The 19,426-nt window shown below is 43.5% G+C and overlaps 2 protein-coding genes across 2 annotated transcripts; both read right to left on the reverse strand.

Moving 5' to 3' along the window:
• Positions 1-2,555: 2,555 nt before the first annotated feature.
• c1qtnf6a (C1q and TNF related 6a) lies at positions 2,556-8,015 on the reverse strand. Its single transcript, XM_079177989.1, has 3 exons — positions 7,943-8,015; positions 4,015-4,212; positions 2,556-3,694 (listed from the first exon to the last, which is right to left on the reverse strand). The coding sequence occupies exons 2-3, from the start codon at positions 4,202-4,204 to the stop codon at positions 3,153-3,155; spliced, it is 732 nt and encodes a 243-aa protein (XP_079034115.1). The 5' UTR covers positions 4,205-4,212; positions 7,943-8,015; the 3' UTR covers positions 2,556-3,152.
• Positions 8,016-11,128: 3,113 nt separating this feature from the next.
• il2rb (interleukin 2 receptor, beta) lies at positions 11,129-18,153 on the reverse strand (the record flags this gene model as incomplete). Its single annotated transcript, XM_079177274.1, has 9 exons — positions 11,129-13,530; positions 14,614-14,692; positions 14,790-14,883; positions 15,883-16,060; positions 16,435-16,580; positions 16,968-17,061; positions 17,311-17,377; positions 17,509-17,662; positions 18,069-18,153. The coding sequence occupies 9 exons, from the start codon at positions 18,151-18,153 to the stop codon at positions 12,760-12,762; spliced, it is 1,668 nt and encodes a 555-aa protein (XP_079033400.1). The 3' UTR covers positions 11,129-12,759.
• Positions 18,154-19,426: the final 1,273 nt, after the last annotated feature.

Raw genomic sequence — 19,426 nt, forward strand, 5'->3', positions numbered from 1 at the left:
TCAACACCATGAAGCAGAATAGTCCCTTCGTGTAGTGAGGGCTGACATGAGCGCCTTGTGGAAATGGGGGAGGGTAATATTCCTTATCAGTGCAGGAAAGGAAAACTGCACCCACTGAAATGCAAACAGGAAATGTGGACAATTCTATTGAAACAAAGGAAACCTCTGGATGTTTATGCCTGAAACGTTAACATGCCGTCTTCACGACACATTCATGAAGGTATATGTGAAACACCAAACAGCCGTCATCACAAACCTGAGGGGATCAGAGAGAATTTGGAGTAAACTACACCTCAGAAACACAGCATCCCGGGAGGGGAACCAGTTAGTTACTAAACAACTTTTAATGGAATCCTCGGGATATTCAAAGAACGAGTCGGGCGCCGGACAGGAGAATAATCGTACTTCTACCCGGTCACTTTAAGACAATGTTACTTTGAACCAGTTGGAGAGATAGCCTGCTACAAAATGCTCAACAAGCTAAACCCCAAACAATTCATCAAGTCAGCTGTGTTTCACACAAACATAAGTAATGGTTCATACTAAAATACAGTCGTACACACAAAATGTCCATTAATTCAAAAGACACAATTTCAGATATGAAAATCAAATGTACGTTGAGTAATTAAATTAAATGAGGACTCCCGATAAGTGTCCATTTTTGTTGAAGGGGTGTGGCGTGAGTGTGCGTGTGTGTGCGTGTGTGTGCGTGTGTGTGTGTGTGTGTGTGTGTGTGTGTGTGTGTGTGTGTGTGTGTTGGGATCCTTTCCAAACTAAATGAATATAATTCAGTTCAAGGTTGTATGAAAGGAAGGCAGTTCATTTCAGCCCCATGCACTTCAGTGTGAGTGTGCGTACGTGTGTGTGTGTGTGTGTGTGTGTGTGTGTGTGTGTAAATGAAAGCAGTTCATGTCAATTTGAGGGAAAAGGAGGAGAAGCCTGCAGAGTTGCATTAGAGGGCACTTATCTTCATGGCCAAACGAAGGCAAGGAGGACCACAGTTGCACCCAAGCAGGTCCCCAAGCTGTAGCTGAACCAGATTCTTTGTAAACCACCTGCTCCCGGGATCAGCACACCTCCACCAAGGCCTTGTCATCCAAGAAAGTTCACGAAACCCAGCCGGAATCTTGGATCCCAGAAACTGAATAATACGTAAATGATCTCCTCCTTTAGCCACTCTCACTCCTCTCTCTGTTCTCCCCCATGCTGCTGCTTCTGTTAGTCGATGTTCCCCTTCCTCCGGCTCACAGGTCGACCTTCTGCAGACAGTTCAGACACGATGTGAGAGTTCTGCAACATGGGTGTGATCCCTCACTGGCTTCCCACCAGCCTACGTCTCCACAGGCATCTGTAGCGGCGGGCGAAGCTGTGCACCCGGGTGAATGTTCTGTACCTTTAATCCAGGCTGGACTGATACAAACGTGTATCTCAAACTATCAGAAAATGACTTTGTTGAACTAAACGAAATCACATTAAACACAATGAAAAACAGCATCACAGCAAGAAGACAGCTACCGTCCTCAGCGACACATAAACAGAAACACGAGGTCCGTTTTGCCTGTTTTATTTTTTTAAAGTTTTTACTGCATGTGAGGTTGACATGAGAGCATCATGCTTAAAACCATCCCTCCAGTGGTCACAGTGAGGATATGCATTCAATTTGTGGCTAAAACACAATGTTAATATCAGTACAAACAATATTAGTAAAACCAATTAGTGTGATTACTACAATTAAGAGTATTATGCAATTGGAATACCTGCATTAATGCGTTTATAGTCATGTTAGTACCAGAGTTAATAATAAATGTATTAATTGCAGGTATTTGTGTCACAGCTGACATGAGTCAATTTATTATAATTCACTTTTGACTTGTCTGATGAGCTGTTGCTGCTTTATGTTGCAGTTGGGATTCCAGTTCATCTTCATTCACATGATGCGATAATAAAAAAGGAGGGAGACAAACTTTCAAGTGCACTTTAAAAGCAAAAACAAAGTTCATTCAATAAAAAAGAAATTAAAATGAATCCAATACACATTTCTGGGACATCCAGACATTGTACTTCCCACAGCAACTATAGTTCAGTTAGCACCATGTTTTAGCACCACATATGAAACTCAACAACAGTCCACATCATTCTGTGAACTCACCAAGTGAAGTTTTCTTACCACAAAACACTGCTTAGTGTCTTCATTACCGAGCGAGAGTTCGGAGTATTCAGCATCTTTCAATTTACATTGTTCTCTCACTGATTGTAAACATATTGCAAATCATGCATGAAAAAACACGTCTACACTTGTGTTAAAACCAATGCTCTTGAAGTCGTGGTGCTGGAGACGCTGACTAAGGCGGCTTTGAGTACTTTTCATATATCTGTGAACATATTTTGTCATCGTGATACCTTCACGACCGTGCAAGATGCTGTTACAACACTTTACAGGTGTGTGGTTAAGATAGAAAATGTTGAGTTTGAAGATGGGTGTAGGTATAGTTGGAAGTAGGGAAGCCCCCCCCCCCCCCCCCCCCCCCCCCCCCACCTGGCCCCAAGATGTTCTCTACTTTAGCTTAGCATTAAGACTGGAAACAGGAGGAAACAGCAGGCATGGCACCAATTCAATATCTTTATCTTGTTTGTTTATTTCGTGCAAAACCAAAGAGTAAAAATGTCAAGTTGTCTCTGCTCTCCGGGGCAAGAACTGGTCAGGCTCAAGATAGTTGTTTTTAAACTACAAATTAACTAGTGAGCTGTAGAGGCGCTGGGAGGGAGGTGTTGTTACCCGTGGACAGATCCAGGCTGTTTGGTGATTTCCAGATATTATGCTGAGCTAAGCTAACTGGCTGCTGGTTACCGTGAGAAGTGAGAGTGGTATCAATCTCCTCATCTAACTCTCGGCAAGAAAAAGAAATGATTGTATTTCCAAAATTAGGTTGAAATGAGCATATTCAGTTTATTTCTTCACATTTTCTCAAAGAGGAACTGCTTGTTCTCCCGATAACCATTTTGATTCTAGCACCACTGTGGAGCAAGCTGAAACGCTTTTTGAAAATCGAAATATAGAAACTATTTGACATTGAATTGCATTCTGCTGCCCTGTCAGTTCACTTTTGTGTCCTCGGCCGTGCCTTCCCTCTCTCGCTCGGTTTCCCTCTAGGCTATATACCTTTGATGAGGTATCCATTGAACGTGATGTAGACATCCACGTCGTCGCTGTAAATCGCGTTCTCTCTCTCCCTCTTGTAGAGGCGGATCCACACCTCGTCCTTCAGCTTCAGCTCCAGCATCAGGCTCTGACTCTGCATGATGGAGCGGTCGCTGGGCTGGGCGTACACGATGGCCTGCTCCGTCTCGTTGTGCATGATGTGCAGATACGTCTCTTTGAAGTTCCACGTGTGGATGTTGACGTTGAAGAAGTAGATCCCCGGGACTTGGCAGAGGAATTTCCCATCGAACATGTTGAAGTGGCCGTCTTGGTTGACGAAGACCGTGTCAAACACGAGCGCCTGGTAGGACTCCAGGCTGTGGAGGGATTTGCGACGGCCGACGGAGAAGGCAGAGTGCTGGACTTTGCAGGGGTCTCCTGGGAGACCCGCCTGGCCCTTAGAGCCCTTTGAGCCCATGGGACCTCTGGAGCCTGAAAGGCCTTCTTGTCCAGCTTTACCTGGAGTTCCTCTGTCGCCACGTTCACCTTTGTCACCTGCGCAGAGCGATGTTAGTCATACCGCTGTCAGAAATGAAGCCACATTTCCTTCCCTGGTTTAGTTCAATTCAAGATAAACATGTCTAGAAAAGGAGGCGAGTCCACTAAATTCCACTTGAAGAGAATCCGTGGGAGCTACTTTGACAAGCATACCGCCAAGAACCCTGAAGTAGGCCCCTAAATCTTCTAAAAGCTCTGTCTGTCAATCAGCATATGTGGACTTTTAAAGCAGCAAAAGACAACTGATTTTGGCCATATATGGTTGGCAAATGGTGGGTTTCAAGTACATGTACATGGGCGGCTAATGGATATAGTACCTTTGAGGATGGTCATGTTGATGTAGGTGTGGACCTCTGGCACACGGTTGAACCCTGCTGTGGGAGCTCCGCTGCCCTCTGCTGGCTCCAGGTGATCACAGCAGTGATGACAGAGGACAGGAGGAACGTTTGGAGGAGGCACCAGGGCCACCAGGGAGGTGAGGGACAGAAGGGTGAGGACGCCCAACATAGCTGTGCCTACAGTAAGAACAGAGGAAGACGTCAGATCATTGGACGTTTCAGTTGCTCTTTAGCTTTGAATTCATTCCTGCTGGTGGATCTGGACCCACTGCGAATGGTCTGGTTTAAACTGAGGCCCCCGTACTTAAATCTCACAAAAGACAATGCAAACATGCAGATGTTTAGCATTGTTTAGCAGGATAATGTTCACCATGTTTACCATCTTAGTTTAGCATGTTAGCATGCTGGCATTTGCTAATTAGCACAAAAACACAGAACAGCTGAAGCTGGTGGTATAATTGGTCAGAAAGCAAAGCACAGATTAGGATTTTGACCTGATGATGGCGCTGAATACAACATGAAGTCATTATGGTTCATCATCTGGGGCACATGAATGTCTGTAATAAATCATGTCTGTGATAGATAATATAGTAAACACAGTTACACAGCAATCCATCAAATAGTTTTGACATGTCAACATCATGATGGCGCTGGATCACCACAGTCATTAGGATTCATCCTCTGGGGACCATGAATGTCTGTAAAAAATCTCATCACAAATCATCCAAAAGTTTAAGAGCTATTTCAGGATAAAAGTGGTGGACTGACCGACCAACCCACATCGTCATCCATAGATCCGTGCCTGGGTCGGGCCTTAAACAGTAAATTAAGCTGGAACTGCAGAGCTTTCAAAGGCATTTGGTTAACAGATGTAAGTGGTCTTGGTGCAGAACATGGGAGTTCAAAAAGGTCTGAATACTGTATAAGACGAGGCAAAACCACGGAGAGCTTTCAAAGCAATTAAAATGGTTTTAAAAAAGAGAGGAAGTTATGAGAGCAGGAGGAGGTGAAGGCATAGATGAGTTACTGCTCTGTTTCTAGGCACCAACGGTCTGATTTTGATTGATTGTTGATCAAACACAGCTGCAAGATTTAATTCACTGAATAAGAATCATGCAGAATTTTGCCTTTTCAATACATTTGAATGATTTAAGCGGAACTAAAAAGAATCAGAAGTTCACAGAAGCAAAGACTATTCCTCTCTATTTAGGAAACACATGTACGAGTCAAAATATCAGTTGTTCAGCAGCTGCTCAGGAAATCAAACATGATGTGTGGAAAAGCCGTGGAAAAGAGAAAGAGGAATCTTCAACCTTGAGCCAGAAAAAACATTCATCAGCTCAAAGAGAAGAACCAGGAGTCAGGAATTGAGGGGAAGAAAACTGATGAAGTGAAGCATTCTTACAAGAGAATAAACATATTTCTTCATGAGCTGACCGTGCATTCACAGCGGCATTTTAAAATGCCAAGAAGTTTACTGCTCTGCTACATCCACAGAGCTGACTCTGAGAGGTCAAGAATGTGCCTCAAAGACTCACTAATGCGCTTCTCATCCAAATCCCACAAGTAAGGAAAATGCCAAAATACGAAATAATGGGAGCGGCCGTGGCTACAAGGATCATAAATCATATGAACAATTACCCTGCAGGCAGCCCATAATGTGTCACCTTTTCGCCCAGGAAAGGTTGACTCATCCCAACGCCTTATTTTATCCAGACACAGTCAGTGGAGTGGCTTTTCTCATGCAGAGGGCCAAGCTGAAGAGTTTTCAATGGAGAAGCGATGGCTGTCTGCCAGACGCTCAGTGAACAGCCAGTTTTTGTGTACTGTAAGTAGAACATTGTGTGCTGCTGTGTTTATACAGGACAGCTGTAGCCATATAACTATGTACGACTCAGGAGAAGACCACAAACACAGATATTCTGCGTGTTCAAAAACTTCATTGTCTGTTTTAGTTTTGCTGCGAAACATCAGGCAAAACACAACTTGTACCAATGCCGTTGTCTCGCAATGGAATTCTTAAAGTGGACCAAAGGGTATTTGTGCGCTGCCACAGGGAGTTACCAGTTTATTAGGTACATACACTCTAATACAATCCACATTTTTAGCTTTCTGAAAGTTTTTTTAAAACTGTGTCGGAGAACCGTCGGTCATTTGGGGGATGGAGGAAATCAAATGGTTACAAAGAGACACCAAATGACCACAAAGAGACACAAAATGACCACAAAGAGACACAAAACGACCACAAAGAGACACAAAATGACCACAAAGAGACACCAAATGACCACAAAGAGACTCAAAACGACTACAAAGTGGCACACAAATGGCACTGAAAGATGCAAAACGACCACATATGGACGTAAAATGACCACAAAGAGACATATAACAACTGCTAAGAGATGCACAACAAGACAATTACGAAATGATATGTAACCACGTACCTATCAGCTGTACACTGGAGCCACTTTAAAGATGGCTGAGTAGTACCTGCTGTCTTCTGACACACGTTTTATATTGTGATATTTATTGGAAATGACCAACATAACCAACAGCAAGTAGGAAACTTTCCGGCGATCTCCCTCCGGCCAGCTGCCGCCTTATTTAGTTGTTTTTTTATTGGATAGATAACTCCTCATTTCCCTTCATGATTTAGCCGTTCCTCCACCATTGTGGGCTTTAAAGAGAGCAACAGTAATGAATAGAAACAGGGCGTCCGACAGAAGTTCAGCGCTTGTGGCCAGTTGGGACATCTTGGATGTCATGAGGAAATCATGTGCAAAAACAGATATTCGAATAGTCAGAACCTTTTTATCAGAAAAATTATTAGAATGTGCAGTTTCGGTAAATCTCGACAGCCCTATGCGGGGAGGGGCCCATAGAGAATGTCTCACAGGGTCCAGAATGTTGTGTAACGCCCCTGAGAACTTCTTTTAAAGAGACACAAAGACACACAACACAACTCAGAGATGGACGACTATAAAGAGACACAAGACGACTGACAAAAAGATACAAAACAAGCACAGAGAGACCCAAAGAGACAAACACACAACGTAGCTGCATCGTTTGTATGTGTTGTGTGTCTTTTTCAGTCTCGTGGGGGCCTTTTACATGTCATGGCGCCCATTGTCTCGTAATTCGTCCATGCACACTTGCTGCAGCTCCACTTGCCCTCCATGATGGTTGTTTAGAAGAACGGTTTAGTGCTGTTGCAGTCGTCGTAATTCGGATGACACACTGTCATCCGTCCACATTTACTCACACTCACACTGGTGTGTCTCTGTTTGTGTTCCCAGCTGCTATAGTGCACTTTCAATCAAAACTGTTATTGTTGGTCCTAATGGTGTTTTATCTGCTGTCATTCATCTTGCAGTGGAAGCCTGATGCTTGGGACTTTGTTAGGACTTCCAGACTGAACCACATTATTCAGGTTCACACACTGAACAGGGATACAGGCATTCATTACATAACTGGTTTTCTTGGAAACCTCCTCTTGAAATGGAAACTTGTGTATAAAACATAGCCTCCAAAAGGCTGGATTCTCATATCTAAGCTGTTGCCTAACTTAGCCTACATCTTGATGTTTTGGATTTCTCTTGCTTTTCTCCTTTGATATGAACACAAGTATTGTAGTAATCAAGTATAAGCTTAAAAGTCCAAGTTCAGTGAAGACACGAGCGTGGATACCATGCAGGGAAACCAACATGTACATGTTGCATCTTTGTAATATGGCTTGAAGCCTGTAGTGTTTCTCTTTGTGGTCTCGTGCAGCCCGGCGCGCGGGTCCGCTCGAGCGCAAACGTACGCGCAACCAGGTCGACGTTCGTCGTTAAATCCCCGCAACGTTCCCGTTCGGCGCTCGTGCAAGCACACGACCGATAAGTGAGAAGTTTATCTGAATGAATCTCACCTCGTTCACGTCTCTGCAGCCGCTTCAGTCCGCCGGGGGAGACAAGTCCTGAGTCAGCAGCCCTCTCTCCCTCTCCCTCTCTCTGTGAGATGTGCCCTATAGATCCCTCCTAGTTTCATGCAGACTAAGGCAACAAGTGTCTGCCCATTTAGCCTATCTGGCAATAACATCTGGGGTATGATATAGTTGCAGCCTGTAAAAGATGTTGAAGATGATGCCACCCTCTCGACCACCCTCCAGGATTCTGAAGTCTCTAAACTCCTCTGGGACTGCATTTCCTGTGTGCTGAATTCCTCCATTCCTCCATTCCTTCCTATCTGCTGCAGCTGCAGCTGAGGAAGGGGGGGAGGCTGCAATCTATATTTCCAGAACCTTGAATTAAGAATGATGTTCCGCTTAAGGTTTGATTTGGAGAGCTGCGGGGAAATGTGATTACAGGGAGTATAAAGGCTACACTGAGAGAGAAAGTTGGGAACAGAAACATGCAGTTTAAAGAGATGAAACGCATGAGAGGTGGAATCCCTGGGCCTCGAGGGTGTGTGTGTGTGTGTGTGTGTGTTTCAGGATACAACGGGCTTATCCTTTGATAATGAATCACTCACACAGACTCCAAGGGTAATCTCCATAATCCCAGATCAACTTCAGATGCAGCGCCACTGATCCTGCTTCTTGGCGGATGAAAGGACTAAATGTTGTTTGCTGTGGATCGAACATGATAAAAAATGGACGAATGAGAAACGCCTTGTTTGTTAGACTTGCCGCTTGGCTTCAGAGATGCTTCTATTATCCAACCTAAAGAACAACATGCTGAAGTTGGACCAAAAGGCAAATGAAACAGGCAGGTTTTTTCTTCTTCTTGTGGTGTAAAAATGTATCTGTGGAATGTCTTGGTCTAATCTAAACAGGCATTATTTTTCATGATGTTACCTTTTAAGGCAGTGACTCACAGCCTTTTTGGATTGTGGCCCTTAAAAGGAATAATTTAGAGGAAATACACGTATTTGTTGTCTTGCGAAGAACAATTGATCAACGTTGGCGGCACTCTTGTCTGGTAATATCGGCCTACAGCTTAGCATAAAGGGTCGAAACAGCACCGGTTCATCATCACACTTTGTTATTTCCACTGATCAAAGTTGAACTTCACGTGAGATGCTAAGATGCTAAGATGCTAAGATGCAAAAGTGAATTCGCCACTGTTATTTTTGCCCTGAATCAGTGAGCTTTTGAGGTGCTGTTTCTTTCTTTTTTAAACCTTTGGACAGAGTCAGGCTCGCGGTTTTGGCCAGTTTCCAGTCTTTGTGCAAAGCTAAGCTAACTGCTGCTACTAATTGCTGCCGGCTATCGCTTTTATATTTAACGTCTCATTCTCATCTTAGTCTTGGAAAGAAAGCGAGTACGGGTATAATTCAGGAAGAATAACCCTAAATATACACACACACACACACACACACACCCATTGACCCCCATGTCGCAGTTGTTTGCAGTCCTGTCAGAGAACAAGAGGAGGATGAGGCAGAATGTGTGCACACGTGTAACATGAGCACAGCTGTTGAACATTACTGCCTTTGGGTCCCGAGGGTTGAGGTCTCATAGGCTGTTCTGCAGTTATATCAGGAGAACATTCCTCTGGTTCTCCGGCTGATGTAAACTAAGAGAGTCGTCTGAAACCACCTGATGCTATCTTTCTGTAAACATTTGTTATCTGTTGTCTTTGGGAATCAGACGCTCATTTCCCAGCGGAGCTCATACGTCAGCTGTCTCTCTAATGTCTGTCTGACCCCAGTAATCCTCCTCTCTCTTTCAGGTTGTGTTTCATTTGAAAGCATTGCAGTTGTGAATCAAAGTGTCATGTATCTCTCTGTTTGGTATCTGTTTTATGAGCTCCAGCAGCATCACATGGACTTCTTCCTCTCTCATGACCTCGGAGTCAGTGAAAAGTCTCACTCCATTGACAGATATGTGCGCTTTTGGAATCGTGTTTGCCCCCCCCCGACATAACCTCACCCCGATTTTTACCTAAAAAAAGAAAAAAATGTTTTGTGGCTGACATAATTAAGGGGCTTTGCATTCAAAGTTGAAAACCAGAGCTGGGTTCACAACATTCTTGTGGTTCAGCTCAGGAAAAAAAACCCAAAGACGATGACCAGTTGGTAAGCAAAGCACACTGCAGCAGTTCAGAATCCGACAAATGTGACGCTCACATCGTGAGCAAACGAGAGAATGGAAGTGAGAATAATTTAAAAACGAAAAATGATGAAAGAAATCTAAATAAAGTCTTAAAAAAAGTGGTAACAGTATCTATTATTGTGGAGCTTGAAGTGTCTAGTTTAATAGATATATTTTTAAATCTTGAGCGCCACAGGGTTTAATTTTATTTTTGATATATCTTTAAAAGTATAAAAGTGGTAGAACAGTTTATTTTTGCACACTTTGTCACATATTAACATGAAAAAAAAGCATTTTACCCCACACGTTACACATTTCCCTTTAATGTTTTCGTAAAAAGGTTTCTCAATAAATGTGATGGCCTGAACTAAACATGGTATGGTTGCAATGTGTTATCATCTACTCAAGCTCTTTATTAACTCACATGTCATGTTTTGTGACTGATACGTTGACTCACAATTGCATTTACGAATCAAAAAAAAGAATCAAACTTTAGCTTGTTGTGTCTAACGCCGGGTCACAATAACCGATTGTCTTGCATCTGATCGGTGACCCAGAAAGATGCCAGCTCGAACTTTATTGCATCATTTTTCCATTTGGGTCAGCAAAATGTGCCACGAAAAAGACTGCGAGGACTGAGACACTCAGCAGAAAGTGCTCTATTTAGTACCATTTATGAACACTGATGAAAAGCAACTTCTGTGTTGTTTCTCACTGACGCGGCTAAATACCTCGTATTCTCTGTGAGGTGAACGGATGTCGCTGGTTCCAGAGTTAAATGTCAAACCACACTCTAATACACATTCTCACTCTCACACACACCACCAGGACCACCTGACAGGACATGTCAACACTCAAAACTACACGCACACAACTCATGATTCTGCCTCTCACACTCTTTCTCACACCGGCGCACACATGCCCACCCCTCAGCCCTCAGCCCTCAGCCCTCATTCCACAACGACACAGGAAGTCAAAGGGTGACCCATTTCTACCAGCAGCTTTATTTTGTTTGGTCGCTGCGCAGACGTCACAACAGTGTGCATCGGAAATATATACTGCATGTGTAGAGCATAGAGCAGCGACATCTACCACTGGCCTCAATGATTTACGTGACTCTAGAAATAGCAGTCTAATGCACATTATTCTAATACTCGTCTACAATATAAGCCAACTGTTTATTAAACGTTATCAAGCAGATGATCTATTTGAGGAATTATGATTCATTCTGATTAATTAGCTGGGAAATTGATCTCTTAAACAGCAGGAATGTATTTATTAAGTTGAACAAACAAATGAGATTAACTACAAAAAACATCAGTGGCAAACCAGCTGCCTGACAGCAGATCAGTATAAACTACAATCAATTCATTAAATGCTTAAATGTTGGTCAGTGTCGTACCCTTAACCGGCAGCTTGGTTCATGCGAGCGATAACAGACATCGTGTACGACATTAGATTAGATTTAACTCAGCAGTGCTCATATGTTCTCTATTATAAGTAATTTATCACTATTTACATCATCAAAACACATTTAAATCATGTTTCACTGCTTTCAAAATCCCAAATCTGCCTGCAGGAATGAAGATGTTTTAAAGTTTTAAGTTAAAGTAATTAAAAACATTTTTAAAACACAGTTATTAATACCTGACACTAGCATTTAGTTTAAAATAATGTTAACTTTCATGCTTTGATATACTTAATAAAATGCAGCGTACTGACTTAGGAGTCCTACAGGATTGTACACATTCAACAATGAGGTATTGTACACCGTCCTACATATGTATCGGCTAAATAATGACTCGGCAGTATGTCTATAAACAATATACACAACTGGGTGACTTCTAGTCTCCCTCACATGTCTGACTCCATCCCTTTTATTCAAGGTTATTCTTTAACCGTGCGGTGTCGTCAGACTGTCCATTGAAACTCTGTTCTCACTCACAGGCCGAATTATCTTTCACCGATCTCACGAGGACGCATTACCGTACAATTATTGTCCTTAGCGAGCAAAGTGAATCCAATGTTGGTTTGGAGTAAATATAGCAACATAACACCAGAACAGAATTATCATGCAGCGCTGCAGTAACAGCTCCAAAGAGCGGTCGAGCGAGTTTCACTTATTGTTTTGGAATTCCAGCCCACAACTTTACTGTTTTGTTTCACTCTCGCCGCTCTTATTAACCTTGTTCGAAGCAGCAGCAGGCAGCTGGCGTGTTTCTTTTAGCCTATAAACGTCCTCTGTAACAACAGACAGCTGGTGGTGAGCTGGAGAACATAGTGGAACATTTAGCAGCTAAGGAGCCAGATATTTCCCTCAGTAGCTGGTGGAGACGGAAACGGAGCAAAGTCGGATTTACATTCATCCAAGTGGTCAGAAAAATGCCTTAAATATAAATGCTAATATAGCTCAGCGTCTGTTGGAGGCAACTGTTTGCCAAGACGCTACGACAGCTTGTTCTGCTGTCCCTAAGTGACTAAAAACTGAATCAAGCAAAACAATCATGGAAGTTTTCCTTGTCAAAACTGCACAAACACTCCACATATTCTATGAGAGATGCTTGCTTCTACAATCAGAATATCATCAACAATCAGTCAGGTTGCTTGTGACGTAATCGCACTACTTCTTTTCGATACACTACTGATTTTTTTCAGATGGATTTATTGCTGAACGTAGTCTGCAGCTCTTTGAGCGTCAGATACCCTGTTTTACAGGGCTCCACGGGCATGGAGGAAGACCTGCACATGGCACCAGCCATAGGCCAGGCCGCATAGTTGCCGCCAGCAGCTGCGTCAGGTACCTCCACCTGTTGGCTGTCAGAGGATACCAGAGTTAGAGTGGGAGCGTTAGGAGGGCGTGGAGCAGAGGAGGTTGGGCACATCTGGGAAGGAAGGTGAAGAGGGAGAATGAGAAGAGGAGGGCTCGGGTCGTCATCTGACACCTCCTCCTCTTCTACATGAGCAAACCTTTCATCGTCATTGCCTTCCTCGTCTTCCTTTCCGATGCCGAAGCCGGAGTCTGGGCTCTGCGGCTCCCTCTTCAAGCTCTCGTAGGTTGGAGAGGTGTCGAGGGAAGGGTGGAGGGAGAGGCGGAGGTTGAGGCTGTTGTGGAAATCATCCTGGTAGGTGAAGTAAGCGGGATTGGGGTCAGTTCGTGCCGAGCTGCTGGAGGAGCTGGACATGAAGTAGCCCATGTTGGAGAAGCAGGATGAAGAGGAGGAGGAGGAGTTGTCAACGACCCCGCTGGTGTCTGAGCCGGCCGAGGGGTCGCTCCTGAAGTGAAGCAGGGCGCTGGTGGAGCTGGAGGAGGGAGAGGTGGAGGGGACCTCGTCCCAGCTCTCGCATATCTCCACCGGGGAGATGCTGTCGCATGGCTGGGCGGTGAAGAATGACTCGGGAGCTGACAGAGGATTCAGCCATTTCTAAGTCAAAGGAAAGAGAGATTTGGAGTAGAAAACGCAGCTGAAGAAAGACACGATAGTGTGAAAAAAGTTTCAGAAAGTTTTCTTTGTGTGTGGGTGTGAGTTCCCCGTCTTGACAACGTTTCTCTAAGCCCCCAAAAAGAGATTATACTGTTTTCACAGGCCAATGAGTACTCGTGACTAGTAAACTGACAAACAGATGTGTGAATGCAGATGAATAGGGATCTTTGTTTCACATAACATTCTCATATATTAGACAAATTGTAACACTGAGTCGTTGGAAATCCCGTAAATCCAGTACTTAGTTACTGAAAGGCAACTTAAATGTGATTTCAAGTCACTTAAGAATTTATACTTTTACTTCGCTACATTTTGAAGAGAAACATTGTATTTTGTTAACCCACTAAATTAGTTTGACAGCTATAGTTACTAGTTATTTACAGAAAACCAATCATTCTACTGATGAATTTACCAATGCAGGACTTTCAATTAAGGTCGAGTATATCTTTATAGTGAGGTGTTACTGCTTTCACATAACAACATAATGCCAGTGGAGCGTTTGTAGGGTTGTACTTGTATCGTGTAGCCATGACTGACTGTAAACAGTGAGAATAACATTGGTCCCAGCATTGAACCCTGGGAGAGGGGAGACAGTAGAAACTAAACATCTTTAGCCACAGCCGATTGTATTAATTGTACCTGAAGACTTTTGATGTGGCTGTGCATCACAGTGAATCGAGCTGCTTAGTTCTTGTGAGCGGACTAAAAAGCCAACAATTAATCAACTGAATCAATGTCGTCAAACGAATGTTGAAGGAGAAATTAAAAGAAAGGCTCGACAACTTTCTTCAAATTTAAGAAGAAATCCAAACAAGAAAGTGAAAAGTGAATCATACTTGAATTTTACAAGCCATGTGAGTATTACAGAGTTGTGTTACTCGTGTTAGTCGTGTGTGTGTAAATAGTTCGTGCGATTTCTGGGTAAAGGCGTCAGTCAGTGAAGCGCATCTGTCAAAATGCTCTGTGTGGTGAGGACATAGTGGTTAAAAACGCTCAGTGCTCGGTGAGGACGTTTATTTTTACCTTTAGATTTCCTCCGTGTACAGAGTGGAGAGTGTGGAAATATTCAGAAGGGTTTGGTACTGCCTTCCCTTTGAGGAGCCTGAAATGGCAAAAAAGGGAGCCGTGAGATAAGACACAGTACACGGCAACACACGCACACACAGAGACCGACACACACGAGCCAGCGTTATGCTCACCCTCTGCTCGCACAGCTCCAGTAGAGGACGAGCGTTACGACGAGGAGACCCAAGCTGAGCATCACTCCCAGTAAAGTCTGACCCAGGAACCACTCTGGAACAGAGAGCTGACGTTACAATGTGCAAAAAGGCATGAACAAGCCAATCATTTTGTATTCTCCCTCAGATCTATAACATCTAGTCATTCATTAACAGGCTCTCATCGTTACAACCCAAACCCTCCTCTGCTGCCCGTGTGCTTCTCAAGGGAAAGATGTGTATAAATGGTTCTTCAATCTATTTCATTGTGGGTTTCAAATGTAAGAAATGCATTAAACCTCCTATTGGTAGGATGTTCCAGCGGCTTGGAGCATTAAAGCTAAAGGTAGTTTCACCAGTTTTCGTGGAGACCAGGATATGTATGCATGGATGAGTTTTCCAGCATTCCCCTGGCATAAAAAGGCTCCTTACCTTCGCAATATTATCTAAATGATAAAATCTGGTTTTAACTATTCTGTTAATTTGGCTCTGGACCGAGGTTTCTGACCTGTTTGATGCTTTCCATCTTTTCCCTGCTAAGCTGTTCTGATAGTGTGTTAATACGGCTCAGATCATTGAGGAACATGGAATTAGTTGCATGTCATCAGCATAGTTACTTTTGACGCAACATAATTAGTTAAAAAAAGAAGTAGGTGAGGATGGGACATTGGAACATTTGAGGCTCTGAACCACCGCTCTAAGATCAACAGCATCGACTTGTGCAACATTTGCTTTAAATGGCAGTGAATTGAGAAGGCGGCAGGATCGGAGCATGACTGTGATTATTGGAATATTTCCCTCAATAGTTCATATTTTGTGGTGAAAGACGGCTGCCAAGGTACAACACCAGACCCCCTAATCGCGCCTACAAGGAAGCAACCACATAAGGTAACTCTGTCGGTGCTTGGTGTTGACCCTGAACCAGAATATGGGTGACTACATCTCCCAGCAGGTCTGGGATCAGTTTGGGATCCCAGAGAGCAGATATCTATTTCCTCGTTAAAATGACAGCTGTAAGCCTGTGAGCTGTTTTAGTTGTCATTCAAAGAACGTGGAAATGCAGAACGTTGTTTACCTTGATCCTGTGATGTCACCGTGTCTGTCGCACCCACCCAGGATGTTGTTGGACTCCAGTTGCTCCAGTGACTGTTGGGAACTTTGGGTTTGACTCTCACCCTGACCTGGCAGTGCCCCTTTAGTTTCCCAGCAGATATGCGTAGCTCTTGTTCGAGTGTGGACAGAGTGCTGGCCTCCTGATAACGGGACAATTCGGCGCAATATTAAAATTGGGTTGTATCCCAACAAACCAGAATTGATTTCTCAAAGGGATTCCCACCAGCCTCAGCTGTACTTTGGGCATGGTAAACATTGCTAAACACATCATCATGTTAGCATTGGCATTGTCAGTATGTTAGCATGATGACATCGGCATTTAGCTTGCAGCACCTGTGTCTGATCTACAGCCTCACGTAGCTGCTGGCTACGGGGTCTTGATCTTCTTCTTTTATGCATAATGACTTACTATTATGCGGAAATAGCATGTTACCAAAAAGAGTGTAGTAAATACGAGTTGTATTTTTTTTAATAAAATGCCCATTCATGCATGCACGTGCATATAGGCACTTACGTTCCATGACTTGTTGTCCTGCTTGATCTGAACTTGGAAGTCAAAGGATGAGAGGTAGAGAGAGGAAGGAGCGCCTTGGCTCCATGATATCCTCGTCTCGTTGACAGTGCTGCTGACATTGGGGACACCTGGAGGATGCATTTTGACTGTAAACACAGACACACACACACACACACACACACACACACACACACACACACACACACACACACACACACACACACACACACACACACACACACACACACACACACACACACAGACACATATAGAAAAGAATGCAATCAATTAATTCCTGATGTTTAAAAAGGTTGGCAAATGATTTTGTGTAACACTTGAAAAATCCCCAAAAGGTTGGTCATAATGTGCTTCAGATGGCCTCCTAAACACGTTATCGTGGTGAAGACTTTTTATTTGTTGACTTTTTTGAATGAGAGATTATGTCAAATCATTTTTTAGAACCAGATTTGTGAATTACTTCACAGAAGCAACTAAGAAGGCCGCAGCTTCCTGGAGAAGTACGAGCCACTTACTGTGATTGTATGGCAAATAGTTTGTGAGGTTCTCCGCCATCGTCCCGTTGCACTCCACTCTTATGCAGGGAATGTCTTTAAAAGTGTTGAACAGCTGGAGGGAGCCATAATGAAATCAATTACAGTGAAGACAGAAATCACATGAATCGTTTAGCTTTGCAGCGAGACTGTTGATTATTCTCAAGCATGTATTCTTTATTGCAGTGTGACATCTTTTGGCTGATCGAAAAATTCAAAAAAAAAAAAAAAAATTCAAAAAAATCAAACAGTGATTCAACAGGGTAAAATAGAGAAATCCGTTAGATGTTTACATTTTCTTATGGATGATATGTTAGTGACTTACGTCCGTTTCAAAGACAAAACTGCAGCCTGAAGGAGCGTTTCGGTGTTGTTTCAGCTTGCAGCTTCGACTGAGTGAAGAAATGGACAAACATGAGCACGAACATGCTGCAAAATCCGGACCAACTGACGGAGCTGTCCCGTTCTCATGTTTTTATCTCCAAAGCCCCAACATGAAATAAATATATCTCGAACATCTTACGTAATCGTTTCCTCATCTTTCCTGTAGTTCTTGGTGACCCAGGTTTTCTTGATACCAAAGATCCAGCAGTCCACACCAGGAGCCACGGCAGAGCTGTCCCAGGTACAGCTGACGTTGTTGACGAAGTCATTCACGCAGGAGAGTCCTTGAGTGGCTGAGACATAACAGAACAAGAGAGAGATTAGGACGGTGGCACTTTATCAGTGCCATTGGACTCGTCCTTCATGTCAGGACATTCCAACAAACCAGCTGGTCTCTTTTGACTTCTGGAGTGGCAGCCGGCACGGTGAAAGTGTAATCAGCCAACTTCACTTTTGAGGAATTACAAAATGTTTCAGTTGATCGACTGTAATGCAAAAATGACATGTGACTTATGAAGTATCGTTGCGGCTTGAAGAAAAGAGACAGTGGCGCTTCACTTTGCTTCAAAAACAACAAAATTCACTCGGAAGACAAAAATAAAAATCAACGTAAGAAAAAAACGTGTTATTTTCTATCCCTTGTGCTGAAAGGACAGTAACAGAGAGACAGAGACAGTTTCAGGTGAGACTCAGTTATACCTTGCACGCCTTCGGGAGAGTGCGTTGCATGCACTGAAAACAGACCCACTAGGACGTATAAGGACACCGGGATCTCCATGGCCATGACCACAATGTCACTGTGAACAGAGGACATCAGTGCATAATGTGCATTAGAATGAGAATCTGAATCAATACTGTTAAATACATTCACATATTTGGCAGAAAAAATGGAAGAGTGGAACTTAAATGACAAAGAGGGTTGTATACATGTTGAACCCAAAAAGCGGCGCTTTGGAATATGTATCACTTTCTTTTTCTTTATAACGTCGTTATTATTTGAAGCTATTGTCTTTGTTACATTCATGTCAATAAAGCATATTGTATTGAAACTGGGCGGATTGAGAACAGTTACCCCCAAAACAAGTGTCTATACCTCTGTGATCATTTCTTTATTATGTAGAGAAACTCATTTCTGAAACTAGGCAAATCGTCATCGGCAGAGCGGCGTACGGCTTTGAGAGTGAGAAAACATTACACTGAGCAAAATACTCATCCTGAGCAGGCGGCAACAAGCAGTTAGAAGTGAAACTTGACTGAGAACACTAGCCCCGTATTATATTATATTAACAGCGTGCTGTAAAGAAAGAGTTTCCAATCGGTCATACTGATAATCATTAAGAGGTTTCTTTTTAAAGTCAACGGCCGTGACTGTGTTTTTCCGTCAAAGCCTGAAGTGAGCACGACTGGAAGTGACTTTATGGAAAGTGCAGATGTGTCACCGTATCTGACATTATAACACGATGCACAGGGGAAACAAAACACACCTGTTCCTGATAACAAACAGCAGGTCAGGAGAGTCACATAATATCGTCTCAATGCAGTCGAACAGTCAGAGCCAGAGTGTAAAGACGCTGTGAAAAAAATGAAAGTAGTAGAATATATAGACTCAAGTTGTTCCAACTTGCACGTTACTCTCGTTTGATTTTTGACAGCAAACAGCAAGAAGAAAGTGATACAGTACCTGATGAGCCTCGGTCAGTAAGGGGTCCCTGAGAGGAAACACATTGCAGTCTCCTCTGCCGGACTGACGAGTTCAGGTGACGTCCTTCTCTTCTGTCTCTTTCTGTCCCTCTGTCTGTCTACTCACACATCAGCATCTCAATCTCCCTCCCTCCCTCCCTCCCTCCCTCTCTCTCTCTCTCTCTCTCTCTCTCTCTCTTTCTGTCGCTCATCCCTCCGTCTCCTCATTCTCGCCCCTCTCTCTTCTTTACGGTGCCCAGTGACATTTTCCACTTGTAACCACATAGCCTGTGTCAGGGGCTCTTACAGGAAGCCTCATGAGGCTGTGTGTGATGGTGTGAGAGGACGGGTGGGGGTGGCGGGGGAGGAGGGGGTGG

Source organism: Pholis gunnellus (genome assembly GCF_910591455.1).
Source record: "Pholis gunnellus genome assembly, chromosome: 17".
Classification (NCBI taxonomy): Eukaryota; Metazoa; Chordata; class Actinopteri; order Perciformes; family Pholidae; genus Pholis; species Pholis gunnellus.

What these genes read in the sequence shown, in the direction of transcription:
- c1qtnf6a (XM_079177989.1), bottom strand. Translation starts at nt 4,204, where the DNA reads ATGTTGGGCGTCCTCACCCTTCTGTCCCTCACCTCCCTGGTGGCCCTG. An exon ending in CAACATGACCATCCTCAAAG is followed by an intron (nt 3,695 to 4,014) that starts GTACTATATCCA and finishes CGCTCTGCGCAG; the next exon opens with GTGACAAAGGTGAACGTGGC.